This window comes from Gymnoscopelus braueri (assembly GCF_963280865.1).
Source record: "Gymnoscopelus braueri genome assembly, chromosome: 3".
Taxonomy (NCBI): domain Eukaryota; kingdom Metazoa; phylum Chordata; class Actinopteri; order Myctophiformes; family Myctophidae; genus Gymnoscopelus; species Gymnoscopelus braueri.
Window position 1 is genome coordinate 1,000,460 of NC_137612.1, and position 20,631 is coordinate 1,021,090.

The 20,631-nt window shown below is 41.2% G+C and overlaps 1 protein-coding gene across 1 annotated transcript in view; it reads right to left on the reverse strand.

The window, feature by feature from the left end:
• Positions 1-20,631, reverse strand: part of LOC308080170 (uncharacterized protein) — a 104,889-nt gene that overhangs the window by 51,310 nt on the left and 32,948 nt on the right. Inside the window, exons 19-28 of the mRNA XM_080421946.1 lie at positions 19,571-19,747; positions 18,680-18,765; positions 15,502-15,550; positions 12,761-12,850; positions 12,490-12,585; positions 10,371-10,442; positions 10,088-10,174; positions 8,250-8,396; positions 7,566-7,675; positions 6,297-6,489 (exon numbers count right to left, since the gene is read on the reverse strand). Coding sequence (XP_080278072.1) covers positions 6,297-6,489; positions 7,566-7,675; positions 8,250-8,396; positions 10,088-10,174; positions 10,371-10,442; positions 12,490-12,585; positions 12,761-12,850; positions 15,502-15,550; positions 18,680-18,765; positions 19,571-19,747 — 1,107 coding nt within the window. The remainder of the gene's footprint in view (positions 1-6,296; positions 6,490-7,565; positions 7,676-8,249; positions 8,397-10,087; positions 10,175-10,370; positions 10,443-12,489; positions 12,586-12,760; positions 12,851-15,501; positions 15,551-18,679; positions 18,766-19,570; positions 19,748-20,631) is intronic.

The following is a 20,631-nucleotide window of genomic DNA, read 5'->3' on the forward strand; positions in this document are numbered from 1 at the left end:
CACCAGCAATCGTGCTTGGAGACTTGAACCAGTGTTATCTAGACACTGTGTTGCCAGGATTTAAACAGTATGTCAAGGATGCGACTAGGAAAAATAACATTCTGGACAAGTGTTATGTGAACATTCCAAACGCATATGTTACCAAGGTAGGCCCGCCTATATTGACCTCTGATCATAATGTTGTGTGCATGACTCCAGTTTATAAGTCAAAACTGAAGAGAGGAAAGCTGGAGAAGAAAGTAGTTAGGACATGGACAAATGAAAGCAAGGAACAACTAAAAGCATGCCTGGACTGTACAGATTGGGACACTTTTAGAGATGGTTCATTGGACGAAATAACCACAGTTACAAATGATTACATTATTTTTTGTGTACAGCTGGTTGTTCCTACAAAGGAAATTAAAATCTATCCAAACAATAAATCATATGTGACCAAGGACATAAAGAATGTAATAAATGAAAGGAAAACAGCCTTCATAAACAAAGATTTCGGTGCACTTAAATTGACAGAAAAAAAAGCTAAAAACAAAAATGAGGCAGGCAAAATTAACACATAGACAGCATCTAGAGGATGCGTTTAAAGCCAAAAATCACAAAAAGGCGTGGGATACTATGAAATCCATGACAGGAATGTCATCCCCAACCAAACCTATTGTGACAGAAAATGAACTTGGCTTTGCCAATGACCTAAATACTTTCTATGCCAGATTCGAATCATTAGGTGATCTGATGATACAGTCTTGATTTCTCTTTTGGATAGTTCCAGTGATCCTGGACTGCACCAACACAGAGTAAATAAGGTGGTGGAGTGGAGTGATAACAACGCTCTTATCATTAACACAAAAAAGACAGAAGAGATTGTTTTTGGTGCTCCACTAGAGATACACAGATCCCCCATTACTATTCATAGTGAACAGATCAACCAGGTATGTTCGTATACATACCTAGGAGTAGTAATAGACCACCTTTTGTCATGGAAAGACCAGATTGAATCAGTGGGTAAGAAGACAAAACAAAGAGTCTATTTCCTTCGCCGTCTGAGATCTTTTGGTGCTGGTAGACAGATTCTTCTTTTGTTTTTCACATCTGTTATTATGAGTGTTCTTCAGTACTGTAGTACCACCTGGTATGGATGTCTGTCTGTAGCTTTAAAGTCACAACTGCTGCAGCAAGTGAACATTTGTTCAAAGATTGTTGGACAACCACTTCAGAGGCTCTATACATCTACGTATAATAACAGTATGATAAGGTTGGAAAGGAATATCACTTCAAACACTAGCCATGCTTTGTATGGAGAATATAGGTTGCTGCCTTCAGGAAGGAGATACGGTGTTCCTACATACAATAAGGTCAAACTGAAGAGGTCCTTTGTGCATCAGACGACATTGAGGCTTAATCAGGAGTTATAGGCCAGGGGTAGGCTGAGTGGTGGACATTGCTCTTGTCTTTGCATGTCTTTATGTATGTATTTTGTTGTTTTCTTGTGTCATGTCAAATGTGTGTACTGTTATATGTTGCATACATGGCTGTTGGGTCGCAAGACAAATTTCAGTGCAAACTGACAATAAAGTATTATCGTATTATCGTATCGTATCGTATACCCGCATATCTGTCAAAATACCTCCAAAAAGTTAGTGACACCCACAGTCACGAAACTAGAGGGAGCGTAAACAACAATCTGGTACCCCCCACCCATAAAAGAAACATGGGCAAATTCTCCTTCTATAGCATGGCCACCAAGGTATGGAATAGCCTAACCCCATCCCTCAAAAAATACAGTTCGCTGGGCTCATTTAAAACAGCCCTAAAAACTCATCTTTCTGGAGGCCATAAGAGGAGGTAGTACCAGTTTCCCGGTAGACAGACGACCCCCCTCCCCTTTTTTTTTTAATATATTTTTTTATTTTTCATGATGCTTTTTTTGTACATAGTGCAGATCTGCCAACCTTGAGATTTTCTGTTGAGTACCAATCCGTGCGAGCGCGAAGCACGCGTGCGGGAAAACAATATGCGCGCGCGCGAAGCAAATTTTTTGGGGGGGTCCCCAAAAAATCGTGAATAAACAACCTCACTTGGCTCATACTGATATAACATATATAATCTATCAATAACTATAAGTGTAGATGTCAAAGTACAGTCTATCACCAGTGACTTTATGAATGAACATACATCACAATGATCATATTATTCAACATATATAAATTGGCTATGAAGAAAACAATACAACCATATATTCTTCAGAATAATTATTTTCACTGAAAAAAATCTTATACATTGAATGATTTAAGTGAATTTAATTAAAATGTGTAATTATTAAAGGTAGGGTAAGTGATATTTTTTGGTTAAAACAAAAAGTATTTTGTTAAAAGGTTAAAATATTATATTCTGATAGTAATCATTGCTATAGAGTGTTTTTTCAGTAACAGGAGTCTCCCTGTCTCTCCAGCTCTTTAATAAACAGAAAATAAATTTTTCGGTAGGTGTCAAAATCTCAGCCAATCAGGAGAAAGTACCCATTTTTAAGCTTAATTTGTATAGTGTTCCAGTTCCAATTTTGCCTGCTCTTTTCTTAGTGTCATCACTTCCAATTTCACTTGTTTAATCTGTATCCTGATTGAGTTCTCTGTTCTGGTTGGATAAATTGGAAATGCAACTGAAACTGAAACGAAAATGCATTTTCTGTTTTATAAAGAGCTGGAGAGACAAGGAGACTCCTAATACTGAACAAACACTCTATAGCAATGAGTACTATCAGAATATAGAGCTATTTAACACTTATTTTAACCAAAGCAAATAACTTACCCTACCTTTAAATTAAAATCGAAATCATGTACAATATCAGATGTACTCAAATGTACATCTGCATTAAACCATTTAGTTTTTGGTATATTGTAACATAGCTTTTCATTGTCAAGTATTTAGATAATCTTGTCTTTGTTAAACATTGTTAATTTAGGAGCCTAAATAAAACCACATTTCTATGCCTGATTTACATTTATATTTAATAATCTAATGATTGAATGCAATTCAATTACAACTAGAAAAAGTGCTCCTCGGAGCACAGGTCTCCGCCAGGTCAGGTAGGTTATTGTGGCCTCCTGGTGGCGCTATAATAGGCCAATGTGAAAAGGGTGCCATTTCTTCTTAGGCCTTGCACGGCAATCGGACACTGCATTCATGATTTGAGGCATTTGATCAAAACATTTGTTTTGCTAAATTAGACCTGCTGGTGGCGCTATAACAGGCCAATGTTTAAAGGGTGGCATTTGCTCCTCAACATAGTGTGAATGTGCGTGAAAAGAATGATTTGCAGCATTTTGTTCAAAACAAGCCACTACTGAAAACTTTAGATGTCAATCTTAGCCAATCGGGATGGAATATGAAAAATAAAACACATCCGTCTTGATCACATGACTATAGAGATCATGTGTACCGATTTGCGTGGAATTTGGATAAAATCGGAAGGAGTAATGTAAAGAAATATGTTTTACATAAGTCGGCCCCCTGGAGGCGCTATAAAAGGCAGATGTGAAAAATGCAGGGCAAAGGTTTTTCCTTGACCTCTAGGGAGTGCGCTTACAAAGTTTTACACAGATCGGTGCAGTTATAGGTAAAAACACAAATCGGCCTGTTATAGCGCCACCATGAGGCTGATTTGAAAATGTTCAAGTGGCATTTGTTCCTCGGCATAGGGGAAATATGCGTGCAATATTTCAAGGAAATTGCATGCTGTGTTCATGATTTGAGGCCTTTTGTTCAAAACAAGAGCACTCCTGCAAACTTTGGAAGCCATTTTTAGCCAATCAGGATGGAATATGAAAAATCCGAAAGACCTGTTTTGTTTAATGACTATAGAGATACTGTGTACCAATTTGCGGGATTTTTGGACACAATCTGTAGGAGTACTGTCAAAAAATATGTTTTGCACAAATCAGCCACTTGGTGGCGCTATAAAAGGGCCATGTGAAAAATTTGGGGCAGAGGTTCTGCTGTGGCATCCCACATCCCACTTAACCCAATTAAGGTTTCTATTCCATTAATGACTTCATATATTCATTGAGTGTATAGATATATAGCCTAGTCTGTATATTCATTCATATAGGCTACTTGTTGTTGATAGACCATACATGTACTCATTATATTCACAGATGATAGATAATTCATTCACTGTTCATTCTGTCACTGTACAATTTTTGACAATACATACTCATTCAGAGATAAAGTGGAAATATCTAGGGAAGACAGCTCAGTATTCTTTTTTCATTATTTTGGATTTTGACTCTAAAGCCTGATTCATGCTTCACTGTACTTGTACGACCGGGGTCACGCAGTGAACAAAGCCGAACCGTTGCTCACTGCGCAACACTGTCGTGAGACGAAGTATAGACCCGGGCTTCACCATAACAGCAGTAGCGGACAGCGTTGCCAGATTGCACGAGAAATACGCAGCCAGGTCTATGAAAACAAGCCCAAAACAAGCGACTAATATGCCACATTAAAAAAGGAAAAATAGCCAATCTATAAGCTCACAATGACTCTTCATAGAAGGTCTATGAAAATAAGCCCAAACAAGTAACTAATAGGCCACATATATGGAAAATAGCCGATCTAGCTTACACTGCGTCTTCATACTGTAGATAAATCAGCCCAAAGTCGCTTATAATAAGCAGACATGGCAACACTGGTAGCAGAGAGGAGACACGTTTTACCGGCCGTTACATTCCCACTACGGACCGGTTACTGATATGACACCTGAATTCACCTCACAGGAGGGTTTTAAAGGTTTATCTTATATATTACCTGTAGATCCTTGATGACTGCTGTCAAAATTATAATTGCACACAGTGCAAAATGCATGCTGAGGCATAGCTCCATTAAGAACCTCTCACTCCGCTATACAGCTCCGAGATGAGGTTCTATGTGGTTGTCATCCAGAATCGGTGGAACGTCCGCCAAGGCTCCGCTGTTTACCCTTTTGTATACATCGTATCCCAAAACTAATGGTAGATTCCAAACTGCACGGATGTTTAAGGTTTGGTCCGGAGCATAATATTGTAGGTCCGGAGCGAAACTACCCGTTTAAATCGCTTATTTAGTCAGCCTGTGGCCATGTTTCCCATTGTAGCCAAACCGGGAGCAGTACTGGCAGCGGACGTAGGGGGGTTTTCCGGGTTGAATGGGGATCTATGAGCAGGTCTCATACTGTAGATGCCAATCACTCAAACAATGCACAAAACTGCATAACGTTACCTAGCCCTGGTCCAGAGCGTTAGTGAGTTCTCTGCTCTCTAACTTTAGAGAGAACTCACTAACGCTCTGGACCAGGGCTAAACGTTACCGAAAATATTTAGCTACGTTTCATAACATTACGGGCACATGTTAAGAAGTTTGTACTTAATTATTATTAATCTCCTGTATCCCATTTTCCTCTGCAATCAGTGAGTGCGTCACTGTGGATGCGGCTTTTCATGACTGTGTAACTTCAGACAGAGTGTTACAGCCGAGTTGAGCCGCTGTCGCAGCTGCATTCAATTTGAGTAGATGCAGAGGGGGGGGGTGGGGGGGTTAGGGGAGGCCGGGAGGGGAGGGGCAGGCACGCCCTCTTTCACCAGAACTCAGCTTATAGACCCCTTAACAGACGACATCACACTGGTTGCAAGCGTCATACTGCGCAAGCGTCAAACCCATTCTGTCAGGTCTCGCTAGGGCGAGCAGCACTAGCCAACACACAAGAGGGGGTTGGGGTGTGCTGAAACCAGCGCACCCCATAACAACATGTTGAGAATTGATTGCATGAAACAATCACCTGTGTGTCCAGTCTCAATGTTGGTAAACAAATAATTGGTCTATATTAACTCGAGTAGCATATTTTTGGTTTAATTGTTATACCGCGCCCATTCCCCGAAATTGCGTAGTTGTCATTAGGAATTTTGTACCTGCGTACCGAGACCTAGAATTGCGTAGTTTGTATGCAAAATGCGTACAGGTTGGCAGGTCTGCATGGTGGTATTTTTTCTCTGTTTTTTATGTTGATTTGAACTGTTTGGTTGCTATGTCTAATTAATTCAAGGACCCCAACGGAAACAAGTCCGCAATGACTTTTTTGGACGGACCTTTTAGACAAAAGTATTATAAATGTAACTGTGTTGTTTTACATTTTTTTGCCTAATAATCAATAATAATCAACATAGATATATAACCAGAGACACATGAAGCCAAAGCATCAACATGAACATATGGGACACAAACAATAACATAAGAGCCTAGACAACTTCAAACACAGATGAAGGTCTTACCTCAGAGCCAAAGGAGACGTCTGGGGAGGTGTGAGGAGGCTGGAGCACAGCAGGAGTTAGGACGTCTTCCTCTTTCACCTCCTTCTGAAGGGCGGCTGATTCCTGCACCTCCCCAACCTGCACCTCCCCAACCTCAGGTTCACAAACCGGCGCGAAAACGTCCTCCACAGCGGGAGTGTCCACTGAACTTGACCTGTTGAACAAAGGAAAACAAAAAAGAACTAGAAAAAGTGCTCCTCGGAGCACAGGTCTCCGCCAGGTCAGGTAGATTATAGGCCAATGTGAAAAAGGGTGCCATTTATTCTTAGGCCTTTCACGGCAATCGGACACTGTGTTCATGATTTGAGGCATTTTGTTCCAAAAATGTGTTTTGCTAAATTAGACCTGCTGGTGGCGCTATAACAGGACGATGTGAAAAGGGTGGCATTTCTTCCTCAGCCTAGTGGGAATGTGCGCGTGAAGTTTCACGGAAATCGCAAGCTGAGTGCATAATTTGAGGCATTTTGTTCAAAATGAAGCAATCCTGCAAACTTTGGAAGCCAACCTTAGCCAATCAGGATGGAATATGGGACAGATCCGTGTTGATCACATGACTATAGAGATACTGTGTACCGATTTGCATGACGTTTGGATAAAATCTGTAGGAGTAATGTAAAAAAAAAAGGGTTTTGCACAAATCGGCCTCCTGGTGGCGCTATAACAGGCCCATGTGAAAACAGGGAGTGTGTGTGCACAGTTTCACGGACGGACAGACAGACAGACAGACAGACAGACAGACAGACAGACAGACAGACAGACAGACAGACAGACAGACAGGGGGTAAGACAGGTATTTCGGCGGTGGAGACAATGAATGAAAGAAAGAACAAACGTCAAGAACCAAATTTCTACTAAATCACTGAATCCATGATTTATTTATTTTTTGCCTTTACCCTTTTTTCTCCCCAATTTAGTGATCTTTTTCAAATGAATTCCTCCCCACACACATCTCTGTGTTGTCACTGCTGTTGTATCCCACTGACTCACCTGCCAGTGAGGAGCCCCCACCGGGAGGACGTAGAGCCTTCGTCCTACTCCTCCCGCCCTACACTCCCTGCCGCCCCCAGCCCGTAGGAATACATGCAGTGATATCCCCCCCCACCCCCGTCTACCCTCCCCCGAACACGGGCCAATTGTGGTCGTAACTAAATAGACGCTCGACATAGCCGGATGCACCGCGGTTGGATTCGAACCCACAACCTCCATGGTTCTTGGTTTTTACAACACTGACCTCTGCTTTACGTCTGCCTCCTGTCTGTGAGGCGTAGCGGCGGGTTCTGGAGCGGCGGAGGGAGGCCTGGGTTTAGCCGTGACAACGGGACACTTGGTAGGAACCAGCATCTGTAGAGACACCACAACAACATCAATGACTTTACAGATCAATGACTTTAAACACACTTTAAAGGGATATCTCACTTTTCAAACCAGTTTGGTATCATTTTAACGTCTTCTCAGACTTCTGTGTTTCACCCAGGACAGATTTTAAGTTGCTTGATTCACTATTTCTATATTTGATATTCATTTTATCAGACACGCCCCCTTCCTATACAAACCCATTGTAACTTCAAACTCCATTTTAACCATGTTAGATTCATTGAAAACACCGTCCTTGGTTCTGATGACTGATACTGTCCTTATAATGCGTGAGGAGGCCATGTTTTTCCCCCCAAAAAATTATGAATCAAGCAACTTAAACACTGTCTGTGGTGAAACACAGAAGCCTGAGTACTGAGTAGACGTTAAATATATTTTTAAAGTAGAGCTAGAATCACCATCACAATCTACTTTATCGTCTCATCATAGGTTTACAGCCAGGTATCAGACAGACAGACAGACAGCCAGCCAGGTGACAGACAGACAGACAGACAGACAGACAGACAGACAGACAGACAGACAGACAGACAGACAGACAGACCTTAAGTTCAGCTCTCAGAAGGATCTGACTGTCTGGTGAGGCTCCATCCAGGTGTAACCACTGGTCCAGGACCAGCTGTGGTTCTGAAAGCAGCTCTCTGACCGGAACCACCACCGAGCCAATGGGAAGAGTCCAGCTATGAGACAACTGATAGGACACACACACAGAGAACCAATCAGGATCCAGCTATGAGACAACTGATAGGACACAAAGAGAACCAATCAGGATCCAGCTATGAGACAACTGATAGGACACAAAGAGAACCAATCAGGATCCAGCTATGAGACAACTGCTGAGGATAGAACATACACAGTGGTCTGAGGTAACGCAATAGAGCACCGACGTCTGACGTCATTTACACATCCTGCCTGGGTCGCGTTTTTTCCCTCCGTTCTGAATCCCCATAGACGTGTTTAATATCGCGTCAAATAAGAACTGTGTTCCAAAAATAAACAAATGATCCCGGCGGTTTGACTCTTATGGATATGAAGCATCAACTGACGGTGAGAAAACGATAATGTTACTTCTGCCGAATTAGTCCCTCCCTGACAATATCGCCGACACAGTTTGTTCAGTTTGTTTATTTCCACAATTCTTGTATGAGACGATTCTAAGATGACCCAATGTTATTCCCCATAGAGAAATTACTTCCACGACCCAGGGGATGAACGAGTGACGTCAGGACCTCTGCGCTCTATAGCTATTCATTCATTCATTCAAACCTTTATTTATTCTCTAAAGGACATTGAGGTTTCCCTGATCTGCAGTGTCATTGAGATACATCACAGTACAAGTACTATTTCATTTTCACATCAATATCCACATCAATAATAAAACAAAACAAAACCTTTCCCCTTACGTGTGATACAGCACAAGTTATAAATAGTTTGTGGGTAGGTCTGCAATCAAACACTTAAACTGACCGTATGTGTTGGGAGAACAGATCTTTAAGTTAAGCTGTAGGTCATTCCAAGTGGTTGGGGAAGTAAAACAAAAGTCTGTTTTTCCCAGTTCAGTCTTTACTCTGGAACCTTTAGTGTGAGTGTGTCTTTACTCTGGAACCTTTAGTGTGAGCGTGTCTTTACTCTAGAACCTTTAGTGTGAGCGTGTCTTTACTCTGGAACCTTTAGTGTGAGTGTGTCTTTACTCTAGAACCTTTAGTGTGAGTGTGTCTTTACTCTGGAATCTTTAGTGTGAGTGTGTCTTTACTCTGGAACCTTTAGTGTGAGCGTGTCTTTACTCTGGAACCTTTAGTGTGAGTGTGTCTTTACTCTGGAACCTTTAGTGTGAGTGTGTCTTTACTCTGGAACCTTTAGTGTGAGTGTGTCTTTACTCTGGAAAATTTAGTGTGAGCGTGTTGTCAATACTGTTGACTGTTGGATCGGGTGTTCTCATCCATTATGTTGTTTCTGGTGTGTGCACATATATTGTAATGTTTACGACCAGATTCTATTGTGGCGCTAATACGCTGTAGGCACTTGTATTACAGGTAATACGTCCTGATGACGTGTAATGTATGCGTCGTCTATGATTTTTGCACACCCTTTGTGATCAGCTGCTGAGGAGACAACAGCGCTGTGATGAATGAGAGAGAGAGATAAAACTACAGTAAACTAAGTTCATGTGTGTGACCATTCCTCAACATGGATAACGATGCTGGAAACCTAACATTGACAACATCTTTAAAAAATATCAGATCTACGAGCTCACAACGCGCCACAATGCGATGCTTTGTGAGCTTGTAGATCAGCGTTTTGTTTTGCTATTTGACATACACGCAGTACAACAACGTATAAGAAGGGTTGAAGTGGTTAATGGTGTGTTGTAACGGTGCTTACCTTAACGATCAACATGTCTTCTCTGGGGTCACGAACCAGGAAGCAGAAGGCCTCGTTCCACTGAGGTGATGTGGTTCGATCACACACCTTCACAGAGGACACAGTCAGTGAATACCGTAGCTCTCTATCACTGAGCTTGTAGATCAGCTATTTTAGCTATGAATACAGTGGGTTCCTTGAGATGTTGGCTTGCCTTGGGCACAAAACGTTTGCGGATCAGAGGCCTGAGTGTTAGTGTATAACAGTAACAGTAACAGTAACAGTAACATCAAGAAGGTCTTACTGTCGTTTTGTGAGACGTTTTGCACAGAATAAGTTCTGCTCCAACTTTAGGCTCCTTTCCACTGGTCTTCAGCTGGACAGAGGAGAGACATGCATCATATTAATAACAATAATAAGACTTTCCACTGGTCTTTCCATTGATCCACATCTATAACAGACATAACTCACAGGTAGGATGTCTCTATAACAGACATAACTCACAGGTAGGATGTCTGTATAACAGATATAACTCACAGGTAGGATGTCTGTATAACAGACATAACTCACAGGTAGGATGTCTCTATAACAGATATAACTCACAGGTAGGATGTCTGTATAACAGACATAACTCACAGGTAGGATGTCTCTATAACAGATATAACTCACAGGTAGGATGTCTCTATAACAGACATAACTCACAGGTAGGATGTCTCTATAACAGACATAACTCACAGGTAGGATGTCTCTATAACAGATATAACTCACAGGTAGGATGTCTCTATAACAGACATAACTCACAGGTAGGATGTCTCTATAACAGACATAACTCACAGGTAGGATGTCTCTATAACAGACATAACTCACAGGTAGGATGTCTCTATAACAGACATAACTCACAGGTAGGATGTCTCTATAACAGACATAACTCACAGGTAGGATGTCTCTATAACAGATATAACTCACAGGTAGGATGTCTCTATAACAGACATAACTCACAGGTAGGATGTCTCTATAACAGACATAACTCACAGGTAGGATGTCTCTATAACAGACATAACTCACAGGTAGGATGTCTCTATAACAGACATAACTCACAGGTAGGATGTCTCTATAACAGATATAACTCACAGGTAGGATGTCTCTATAACAGATATAACTCACAGGTAGGATGTCTCTATAACAGATATAACTCACAGGTAGGATGTCTCTATAACAGACATAACTCACAGGTAGGATGTCTCTATAACAGACATAACTCACAGGTAGGATGTCTCTATAACAGACATAACTCACAGGTAGGATGTCTCTATAACAGACATAACTCACAGGTAGGATGTCTCTATAACAGATATAACTCACAGGTAGGATGTCTCTATAACAGACATAACTCACAGGTAGGATGTCTCTATAACAGACATAACTCACAGGTAGGATGTCTCTATAACAGACATAACTCACAGGTAGGATGTCTCTATAACAGATATAACTCACAGGTAGGATGTCTCTATAACAGACATAACTCACAGGTAGGATGTCTCTATAACAGACATAACTCACAGGTAGGATGTCTCTATAACAGACATAACTCACAGGTAGGATGTCTCTATAACAGACATAACTCACAGGTAGGATGTCTCTATAACAGATATAACTCACAGGTAGGATGTCTCTATAACAGACATAACTCACAGGTAGGATGTCTCTATAACAGACATAACTCACAGGTAGGATGTCTCTATAACAGACATAACTCACAGGTAGGATGTCTCTATAACAGATATAACTCACAGGTAGGATGTCTCTATAACAGATATAACTCACAGGTAGGATGTCTCTATAACAGACATAACTCACAGGTAGGATGTCTCTATAACAGACATAACTCACAGGTAGGATGTCTCTATAACAGATATAACTCACAGGTAGGATGTCTCTATAACAGACATAACTCACAGGTAGGCTGTCTGCTCTCTATAACAGACATAACTCACAGGTAGGATGTCTCTATAACAGACATAACTCACAGGTAGGATGTCTCTATAACAGACATAACTCACATGTAGGATGTCTCTATAACAGACATAACTCACAGGTAGGATGTCTCTATAACAGACATAACTCACAGGTAGGATGTCTCTATAACAGACATAACTCACAGGTAGGATGTCTCTATAACAGACATAACTCACATGTAGGATGTCTCTATAACAGACATAACTCACAGGTAGGATGTCTCTATAACAGACATAACTCACATGTAGGATGTCTCTATAACAGACATAACTCACATATAGGATGTCTCTATAACAGACATAACTCACATGTAGGATGTCTCTATAACAGACATAACTCACATGTAGGATGTCTCTATAACAGACATAACTCACATGTAGGATGTCTCTATAACAGACATAACTCACAGGTAGGCTGTCTGCTCGCTCCACATAGACAAACAGTAGGCCTGCCGACGGTACCGTCTTGTTCTGGTAGGACTGTCTGGAGAGGAACCGGAGAACCTGAACCCACAGAGACAAAAACACTGAATGAGACATTACTGTCTGTGTGTGTGTGTGTGTATATGCTACGTACGTGCGCGCGTGCACTGTCTGTCTGTCTGTATGTCTGTATTAATGTACTGTATTAATGAGGCATTACTGTATGTGTGCTCACTGTACATAATAAGATACAGACCTGGTCCAGACCCTCTGACTCTGTTGACTTGGGAACCCATTCCAGAACCAGATGAACCCGACCAGACTTCACATCGTTCAGGTTGTACCACTGAAACATGATCCATGCATACATTAAAACACGATCCATGCATACATTATCATAAACATGATCCATGCATATAGACAGTATTATAAACATGATCCATGCATACATTAAAACATGATCCATGCATATACATTATCATAAACATCCATAAACGGTATCCTAGATCATGATCATACAGTTGAGGAAGAAGTTATATGGCTGCTTATTTCTAACCTCTATATTACACCATCACTTATAATACTTCCACAATACATTATGATATCTGACAGCTTGTAAGAGCCTAAATGTCTCCACTAGGCCTAATAGCTGTTGTTTTGGTACAGCCTATCTATAGATGTCTCCACTAGGCCTAATAGCTGTTGTTTTGGTACAGCCTAGATGTCTCCAATAGGCCTAATAGCTGTTGTTTTGGTACAGCCTAGATGTCTCCACTAGGCCTAATAGCTGTTGTTTTGGTACAGCCTAAATGTATCCACTAGGCCTAATAGCTGTTGTTTTGGTACAGCCTAGATGTCTCCAATAGGCCTAATAGCTGTTGTTTTGGTACAGCCTAGATGTCTCCACTAGGCCTAATAGCTGTTGTTTTGGTACAGCCTAAATGTATCCACTAGGCCTAATAGCTGTTGTTTTGGTACAGCCTAAATGTATCCACTAGGCCTAATAGCTGTTGTTTTGGTACAGCCTAAATGTATCCACTAGGCCTAATAGCTGTTGTTTTGGTACAGCCTATCTATTCTATAGATGTCTCCACTAGGCCTAATAGCTGTTGTTTTGGTACAGCCTATCTATAGATGTCTCCACTAGGCCTAATAGCTGTTGTTTTGGTACAGCCTAAATGTATCCACTAGGCCTAATAGCTGTTGTTTTGGTACAGCCTAAATGTATCCACTAGGCCTAATAGCTGTTGTTTTGGTACAGCCTAAATGTATCCACTAGGCCTAATAGCTGTTGTTTTGGTACAGCCTATCTATTCTATAGATGTCTCCACTAGGCCTAATAGCTGTTGTTTTGGTACAGCCTATCTATAGATGTCTCCACTAGGCCTAATAGCTGTTGTTTTGGTACAGCCTAAATGTATCCACTAGGCCTAATAGCTGTTGTTTTGGTACAGCCTAAATGTATCCACTAGGCCTAATAGCTGTTGTTTTGGTACAGCCTAAATGTATCCACTAGGCCTAATAGCTGTTGTTTTGGTACAGCCTAAATGTATCCACTAGGCCTAATAGCTGTTGTTTTGGTACAGCCTAAATGTCTCCACTAGGCCTAATAGCTGTTGTTTTGGTACAGCCTAAATGTCTCCACTAGGCCTAATAGCTGTTGTTTTGGTACAGCCTAAATGTCTCCACTAGGCCTAATAGCTGTTGTTTTGGTACAGCCTAAATGTCTCCACTAGGCCTAATAGCTGTTGTTTTGGTACAGCCTAAATGTCTCCACTAGGCCTAATAGCTGTTGTTTTGGTACAGCCTAAATGTATCCACTAGGCCTAATAGCTGTTGTTTTGGTACAGCCTAAATGTATCCACTAGGTCTAATAGCTGTTGTTTTGGTACAGCCTAAATGTATCCACTAGGCCTAATAGCTGTTGTTTTGGTACAGCCTAAATGTATCCACTAGGTCTAATAACTGTTGTTTTGGTACAGCCTAAATGTATCCACTAGGCCTAATAGCTGTTGTTTTGGTACAGCCTAAATGTATCCACTAGGCCTAATAGCTGTTGTTTTGGTACAGCCTAAATGTATCCACTAGGCCTAATAGCTGTTGTTTTGGTACAGCCTAAATGTATCCACTAGGCCTAATAGCTGTTGTTTTGGTACAGCCTAAATGTCTCCACTAGGCCTAATAGCTGTTGTTTTGGTACAGCCTAACCTGCCTAATCTGACCATGATATCATGTACATAAAGCATAACCACAACCACCTAGAATATTGTCTCCACTCCTATATGTGCCTTATCGATCGCTGATTGATCCAGAATTCCACGACACAGTACAAACAGCTGTTTTAAAAGCAGGAACTGCTGGGGTTTGTTACCAGAACAAGAGAACCTACAGACATACAGACTTCCCTCATGATGTTGGTTCTTAAAATAACACACTCTTAGTCTTCCTCCGTGCTCACACACTCCTCTAGCTGGACTGATGGGAACTCAATAATCATTCTTAGTCATCTTTATGACTCTGACTTAAATAAGGATTCTTAGTCCTCCTCGTGGAAACCAGCGTCAGACTAAAGTTTCAGTATTTCCCATAAACGCTAAAGATCATTTAGTCTCTGTCGGTTTGAAACCTCATTATGTCTAAAACTGTTGCTTTTCAGGGTTAAAATTCAAAAACAACAAAAGTAGCAGATCTAAAAATTAGCAGATCTTCACAACGCATCGCTTCGCGCCGCGTTTCAAGTTTGTAGATCTGATACTTTGATACCTTTGTGTGAAACAACAACATAATATATGTATAAAACAACGCTATGTGACAATGCTCTGTTTAACACAAAGCTGAACCCACTCCAACTGTACATACTTTGCCCATTTTATTCAACTGTTTTTAATACATTTTGACACTTGCTTTGGCAATGTAAACGTATGTTTCCTCATGAATCTGTAAGTCTCTCTGGATAAAGAGCGTCTGATACATTCCTACATTGTAAATCTTTCTCACCTGGTCTGTGTACTGAGAGGAGATGATGTCCTTCAGACTGATCTTCAACCTGGAGACATGTTGACATGATGATTCAATTAGAAATTAGAATTGTTTTTTAACTTATCCAAGCAGTGTTCACTTTGTCCACTAAAACTATGAGGACAAATATTAGTCGACTACCTTTTTTCACTGAGGAAAACTGAATAGAAACTAAAGCTACGATGACTAAGACTTTGACCCCAAACACCCAGTGACTCCAGGAAACAACACTGATGATGATGTGTCCATCAGTCCATGTGTTATTGACTGACACAACATGTTGACAATTTAAACTAAAATGTTATGGAGGGACTCGTGGAGACAAGATCCAGAGGAACTAAGACAAGTCATTTTATGCATCCAAAAAGCTCACAACGCAGCAAGAATAAATCAGGCATTAGGCAACGCCATCACGGCACCGCCAACATAAACTTTAGTCGACTAAATCAACTGTAGATTTTAGCCGACTAAAATCTTATGGCGTTTAGTCAACTACAACTAAAACATTTCAGAATGACTAAAACTAAGTGGAATTATATTCAAAAGACTATCTATATGTGGCCGGGTGGGGGTATTGTGGGTGTGGCTCTGGCATCAGCGTGTATTTCAGCCTGGCCGGATGGCGGCTGGAACAAACACTTCCTGGTACTAGGGAGCGGGCGACGGCAGCAGCAAACATTTCCCCACGCAGGGGTTCCCCTGTTACACGACGAGAGAGAGTGTGGCGTGTAGATACTCAGTGACAAAGTGTCCTGGTGAGTAACTTAACTGTAGTATAAAGCGGAGCTTGCTTGTATTATCATGTCGCTAGATTTATGTGCACCGTTTAGTTGTTTATACCGTGTATGGTCTTCCCTAGGGAACGACAGGCAGTGAACACTGAACAGTGAAGAGGCGAGGTGTTGGGCTTACGTCTGGCGATACAAAGGTATCGCTCGCTTCTTTTGTTTATGGTTTACACACGTGCATACACGCACAGACTGTTTAGTATAAGTAGTAATACAGACGACCTGTCCTGATTTCCCTCAGGTTGGGGAAATAGACGTACCATTGCGGTCCGGGTGTGTGCTGTGTGTGTTTCATTTATTCATTTAAAGTGTAAGTCTAGCTCTCTCTCCTTCGTTGTTATTACCGTGCATTCCTTTGTATCATTATATGACCGTGTGTGAGTGTTTATAATAGATATGGTGAAGCTAAATGCTAACTGTAAATGTTTGTCTTATAGTCTGCAACAGTCAGCATTGTGTGTGGGGACTCACGTCTGTCCAGAGAATAGGGGCAAACAGTCTGGTGTCTGCGGTGAGTCTTTGGGCTCATATGCACTTTGGTAATATAATAAGGTTCATGAACTGCTGTTGGGAATCGAGCTCCCAGCGCTCCAGGAACTGTACAAAAAGCGGTGCGTGGTCAAAGCCAAGCGCATCATCAAGGACAAGCACCACCCAAGTCACAGACTGTTCAAACCCCTACAACGACCGCGACCGGGCAAGGGGCTCTACCGCAGTATCAAGAGTTCCACCACCAGGTTTTGGTGTAGTTTCAATCCAGCTGCTGTCAGAATGCTGAATGGGGCATAAGCCTGGATGAGGCATGGGCCTTGCTCAGCAGCCTGACAGCAGGCGGCGCAGACTTTTCTGGCTCTTCCTGAACACACCTGTGGATTATACCAGGGACAATGACTTGGACTTTAGCCCCCCCTCGGACACACCTCTGGACTACACCAGGTACAAATGACTTTTTGTTGCACTCCCTCATGGAGCTACTTGCGGATTATACTAGGGTCAGTCCACTCTAGGTGGACACGCACTGACCTTTTGCACCTTAATCCCTTGTATAACGCACTGACTTTTTTTTGGTCTTTTTTTATTGTGCTCCTTTTCCTCTAAGCACCTTAACGTCCATTGTCTATCATGCACAGTATAAGTATAACATGCACAGTATACAATACATTGCTGCTATGCTCAGGCACCTTAGTTTAGTTTTTTTTGTTTTTTTATTATCTCAGGTAATTTGTAAATATGTAGATAACTTGTCTGGCCTTCTGTTGCTCTCTTGTTTTGATCTCCTTCCCACTTGCCCCCCACCCTCTTCTTCTCCCCCCCCCCATCTTCTTTCTATGGAAACTAACGTTGCGATGGGAACGATGTACAAAAAAGAATTTCACCCACTTTTTTACCTTGTAAACCTGTGATGTGACAATAAAACTGATTCTGATTCTGATTCTGTTATGCTTTGATATTCATTATGTTTCATTTCCATGTCATCATAACAGGTGGTGATCAACAGGTGGTCACTGCTTTAGCCAACCTTTATGATAGGGGTTCAGTTGGTTAGGGTGAGCATTTATATGAACTTCAGTCTGTCTCTCTTTTTATTAGATCAATTGTGATCAATGTATTTGTAATAAAGACAATCTATTTTTATACTGCAATATTAAATAAAGATTATATATTTTAAATATAATTATTTTGTCCGTCTATTATGTACCCCAAGCCTCCTGGTTACATATAGAGCACCGAAGTCTGACGTAATTAACGCATACTACCTGGGTCGAGGCTGGTTTCCCCCGTTGTGAATTCCCATAGACTTGTTTAATATCTTTAATATCTTTAATATCTTTAATATCTTTAATATCTTTAATATCTTTAATATCTTTAATATCTTTAATATCGCGTCAAATAAGAACTGTGTTCCAAAAATAAACAAATGATCCCGGCGGTTTGACTCTTATGGATATGAAGCATCAACTGACGGTGAGAAAACGATAACGTTACCTCCGCTGAATTAGTTACATTTTCGCCAGAAACAGACTGTATCAAATATAAGTGACTGACTATCATAAACGATACAGAGCCTCCCTGACAATATCTATATATATATATATATAATATAAACGATACAGAGCCTCCCTGACAATATCGCCGAGGCAGTTTGTTTATTTTTGGACCACAATTCTTATATGAGACGATTCTAAGATGACCCAATGTTATTCTCCATAGAGAAATGACTTTACGACCCAGGGGATGAACGACTGACGTCAGGACTTCTGTACTCTATGACTAAGACTATTTAAAAATTGCTGTCACCAGGAGATGGTTGTAGGATGTAGCTACCTACCTACCTCCCTCCCTCCCTACCTACCTATCTAACTCCCTACCTGCCCATGAAGTCATCCTTCATGTCCATGTCTTTGTCCAACACCTCCAGGTGCAGCTCCTGACCGGGCAGGTCCGTCAGAACCACCTGGTACAGACAGACAGACAGACAGACAGACAGACAGGCAGACAGACAGACAGACAGACAGACAGACAGACAGACAGACAGACAGACATGTTAAAGGATACATTTCCTTCTTCATTGATCTGTAGTTCATTGAGAACAGTGGATCATGTTCATATCATGGACCGTCCACATTGATATCGTTGTTGTCGGGCAGAAAACTCTTATCTCCATATTTTTACTTTGTATGTTTTTTTTGGTAAATTAACGCCGTACTGTAGGGGTGCTCCCAACACAATTTTGGGGTTACCGATCCTGATCTCCTCCCTCAGGATCGTCCGATCCCGATTTATTTATAAAGTAAAGTATTTACCCTTTGCTACTACAGTATGTGTCTAGTTTGAATGGTCTTACACATTCATACCATATTGATGACACTGATTTGTAGCTTAGTTTTCCCTTTATTAAACAATCATTATTCATTAACCTGACCTCTTGAATAGGAGGGAGCTCCAAATAGTATTCAGTACAATATATCAGCTTTATGCTTCAATATATCAGACACAGTGTTGAATGAAGAGAGGGTTGAATGCTACTACAGTAACTAAACAAAAATAGTAATACTGTACAAACAAAACAATGTTAACCTAACCCTGAGGTATATATAGTAACAGTAAAATACATGTATTTGATGCGATGCGTTGTGAGCTTCTAGATTTGGCTATTTTCAAATAGCCGGAAAATGAAATAGGGATTAAGTGTTAAATGTAATTGTTTTGCTAGGGACCCCCTGGAAGCCCCTCAAGGACCCCCTGGCGTTGTGACATACCTGGTACATCTCGTTCCAGGTGGGGTTGAGGTTGGACTTGATCACATGGCTGGTGAAGGTTTCTCCCCCGATGTTGAGGTTGACGTAGGGGTCACTCTTCCCCTTCACCAGCCCCCCCATCATGTTGTCCTTAGGGACCATGTTCTGACCCGCCAGCAGGTGGATTCTGAGCAGGCCCTGATGAGGACAAAAAGACACAATGATTAAAGGGACATGTTTGAGGTCATTGTAACGTCTACTCAGGCTTCTGTGTTTCACCACAGATAGTTTTTAAGTTGTTTTATTCACTATTTAGATATTTGATATTCATTTGATATTCAAAGTCGAGGACACAATCATCTCTAGCAAAGAAGAGATGACCTATCTGGGATGTATTCTTGACACATAGCTGACAGGTGAAAGCATGGCAACACAGGTGGTCAAAAGAGTAAACCAGAGAACCAGATTTAGGGCAGAGTTTCCTGTTTTGTCAACAAGAATGCCCTCAGGACCCTCTCAGGGGCCCTGATTCAGACCCTTTATGACTATGCTAGCTCCTCTTGGTACTCCAACACCTCAGTGTCACTGAAGACTAATCTTCAAACCTCCCAAAACAAACTGATTAGACTACTTCTCGGATTGGGGCCCATGACCCACCTCTCTCCCACTCATTTTCCCAGCCTAGGCTGGCTCAGGGTGGAAGACAGGGTTAAACAACTAAAAATGGGACTGGTCTTCAAAATTGTATATAGTGTTTTTTTTGTCTGTATTTTTGTGTTGATATTTGAACTGTTTGGTTGCTACTATATATGTCTATGAATTGAATACCAACTTGGGGGAGGGGCTCCTTTCATGCTGTTTCATGTGTGTGAATCCTACAATTAGCACAACATGTAGAATCATGATGTTTAGGTTATTATTATCCTACAGTTCTAAACCTATGTTCTTGTTGCTCAACTATTTGCTTGTAAGAAATGTCAGAGACAATTAGAGGTTTTATGGAACATATGCTTCTGAACATGTGTTCTACTGTCAGTGGGACCCCTTCAAATACTCCTTTAATCGTGAAATAACTAATAACC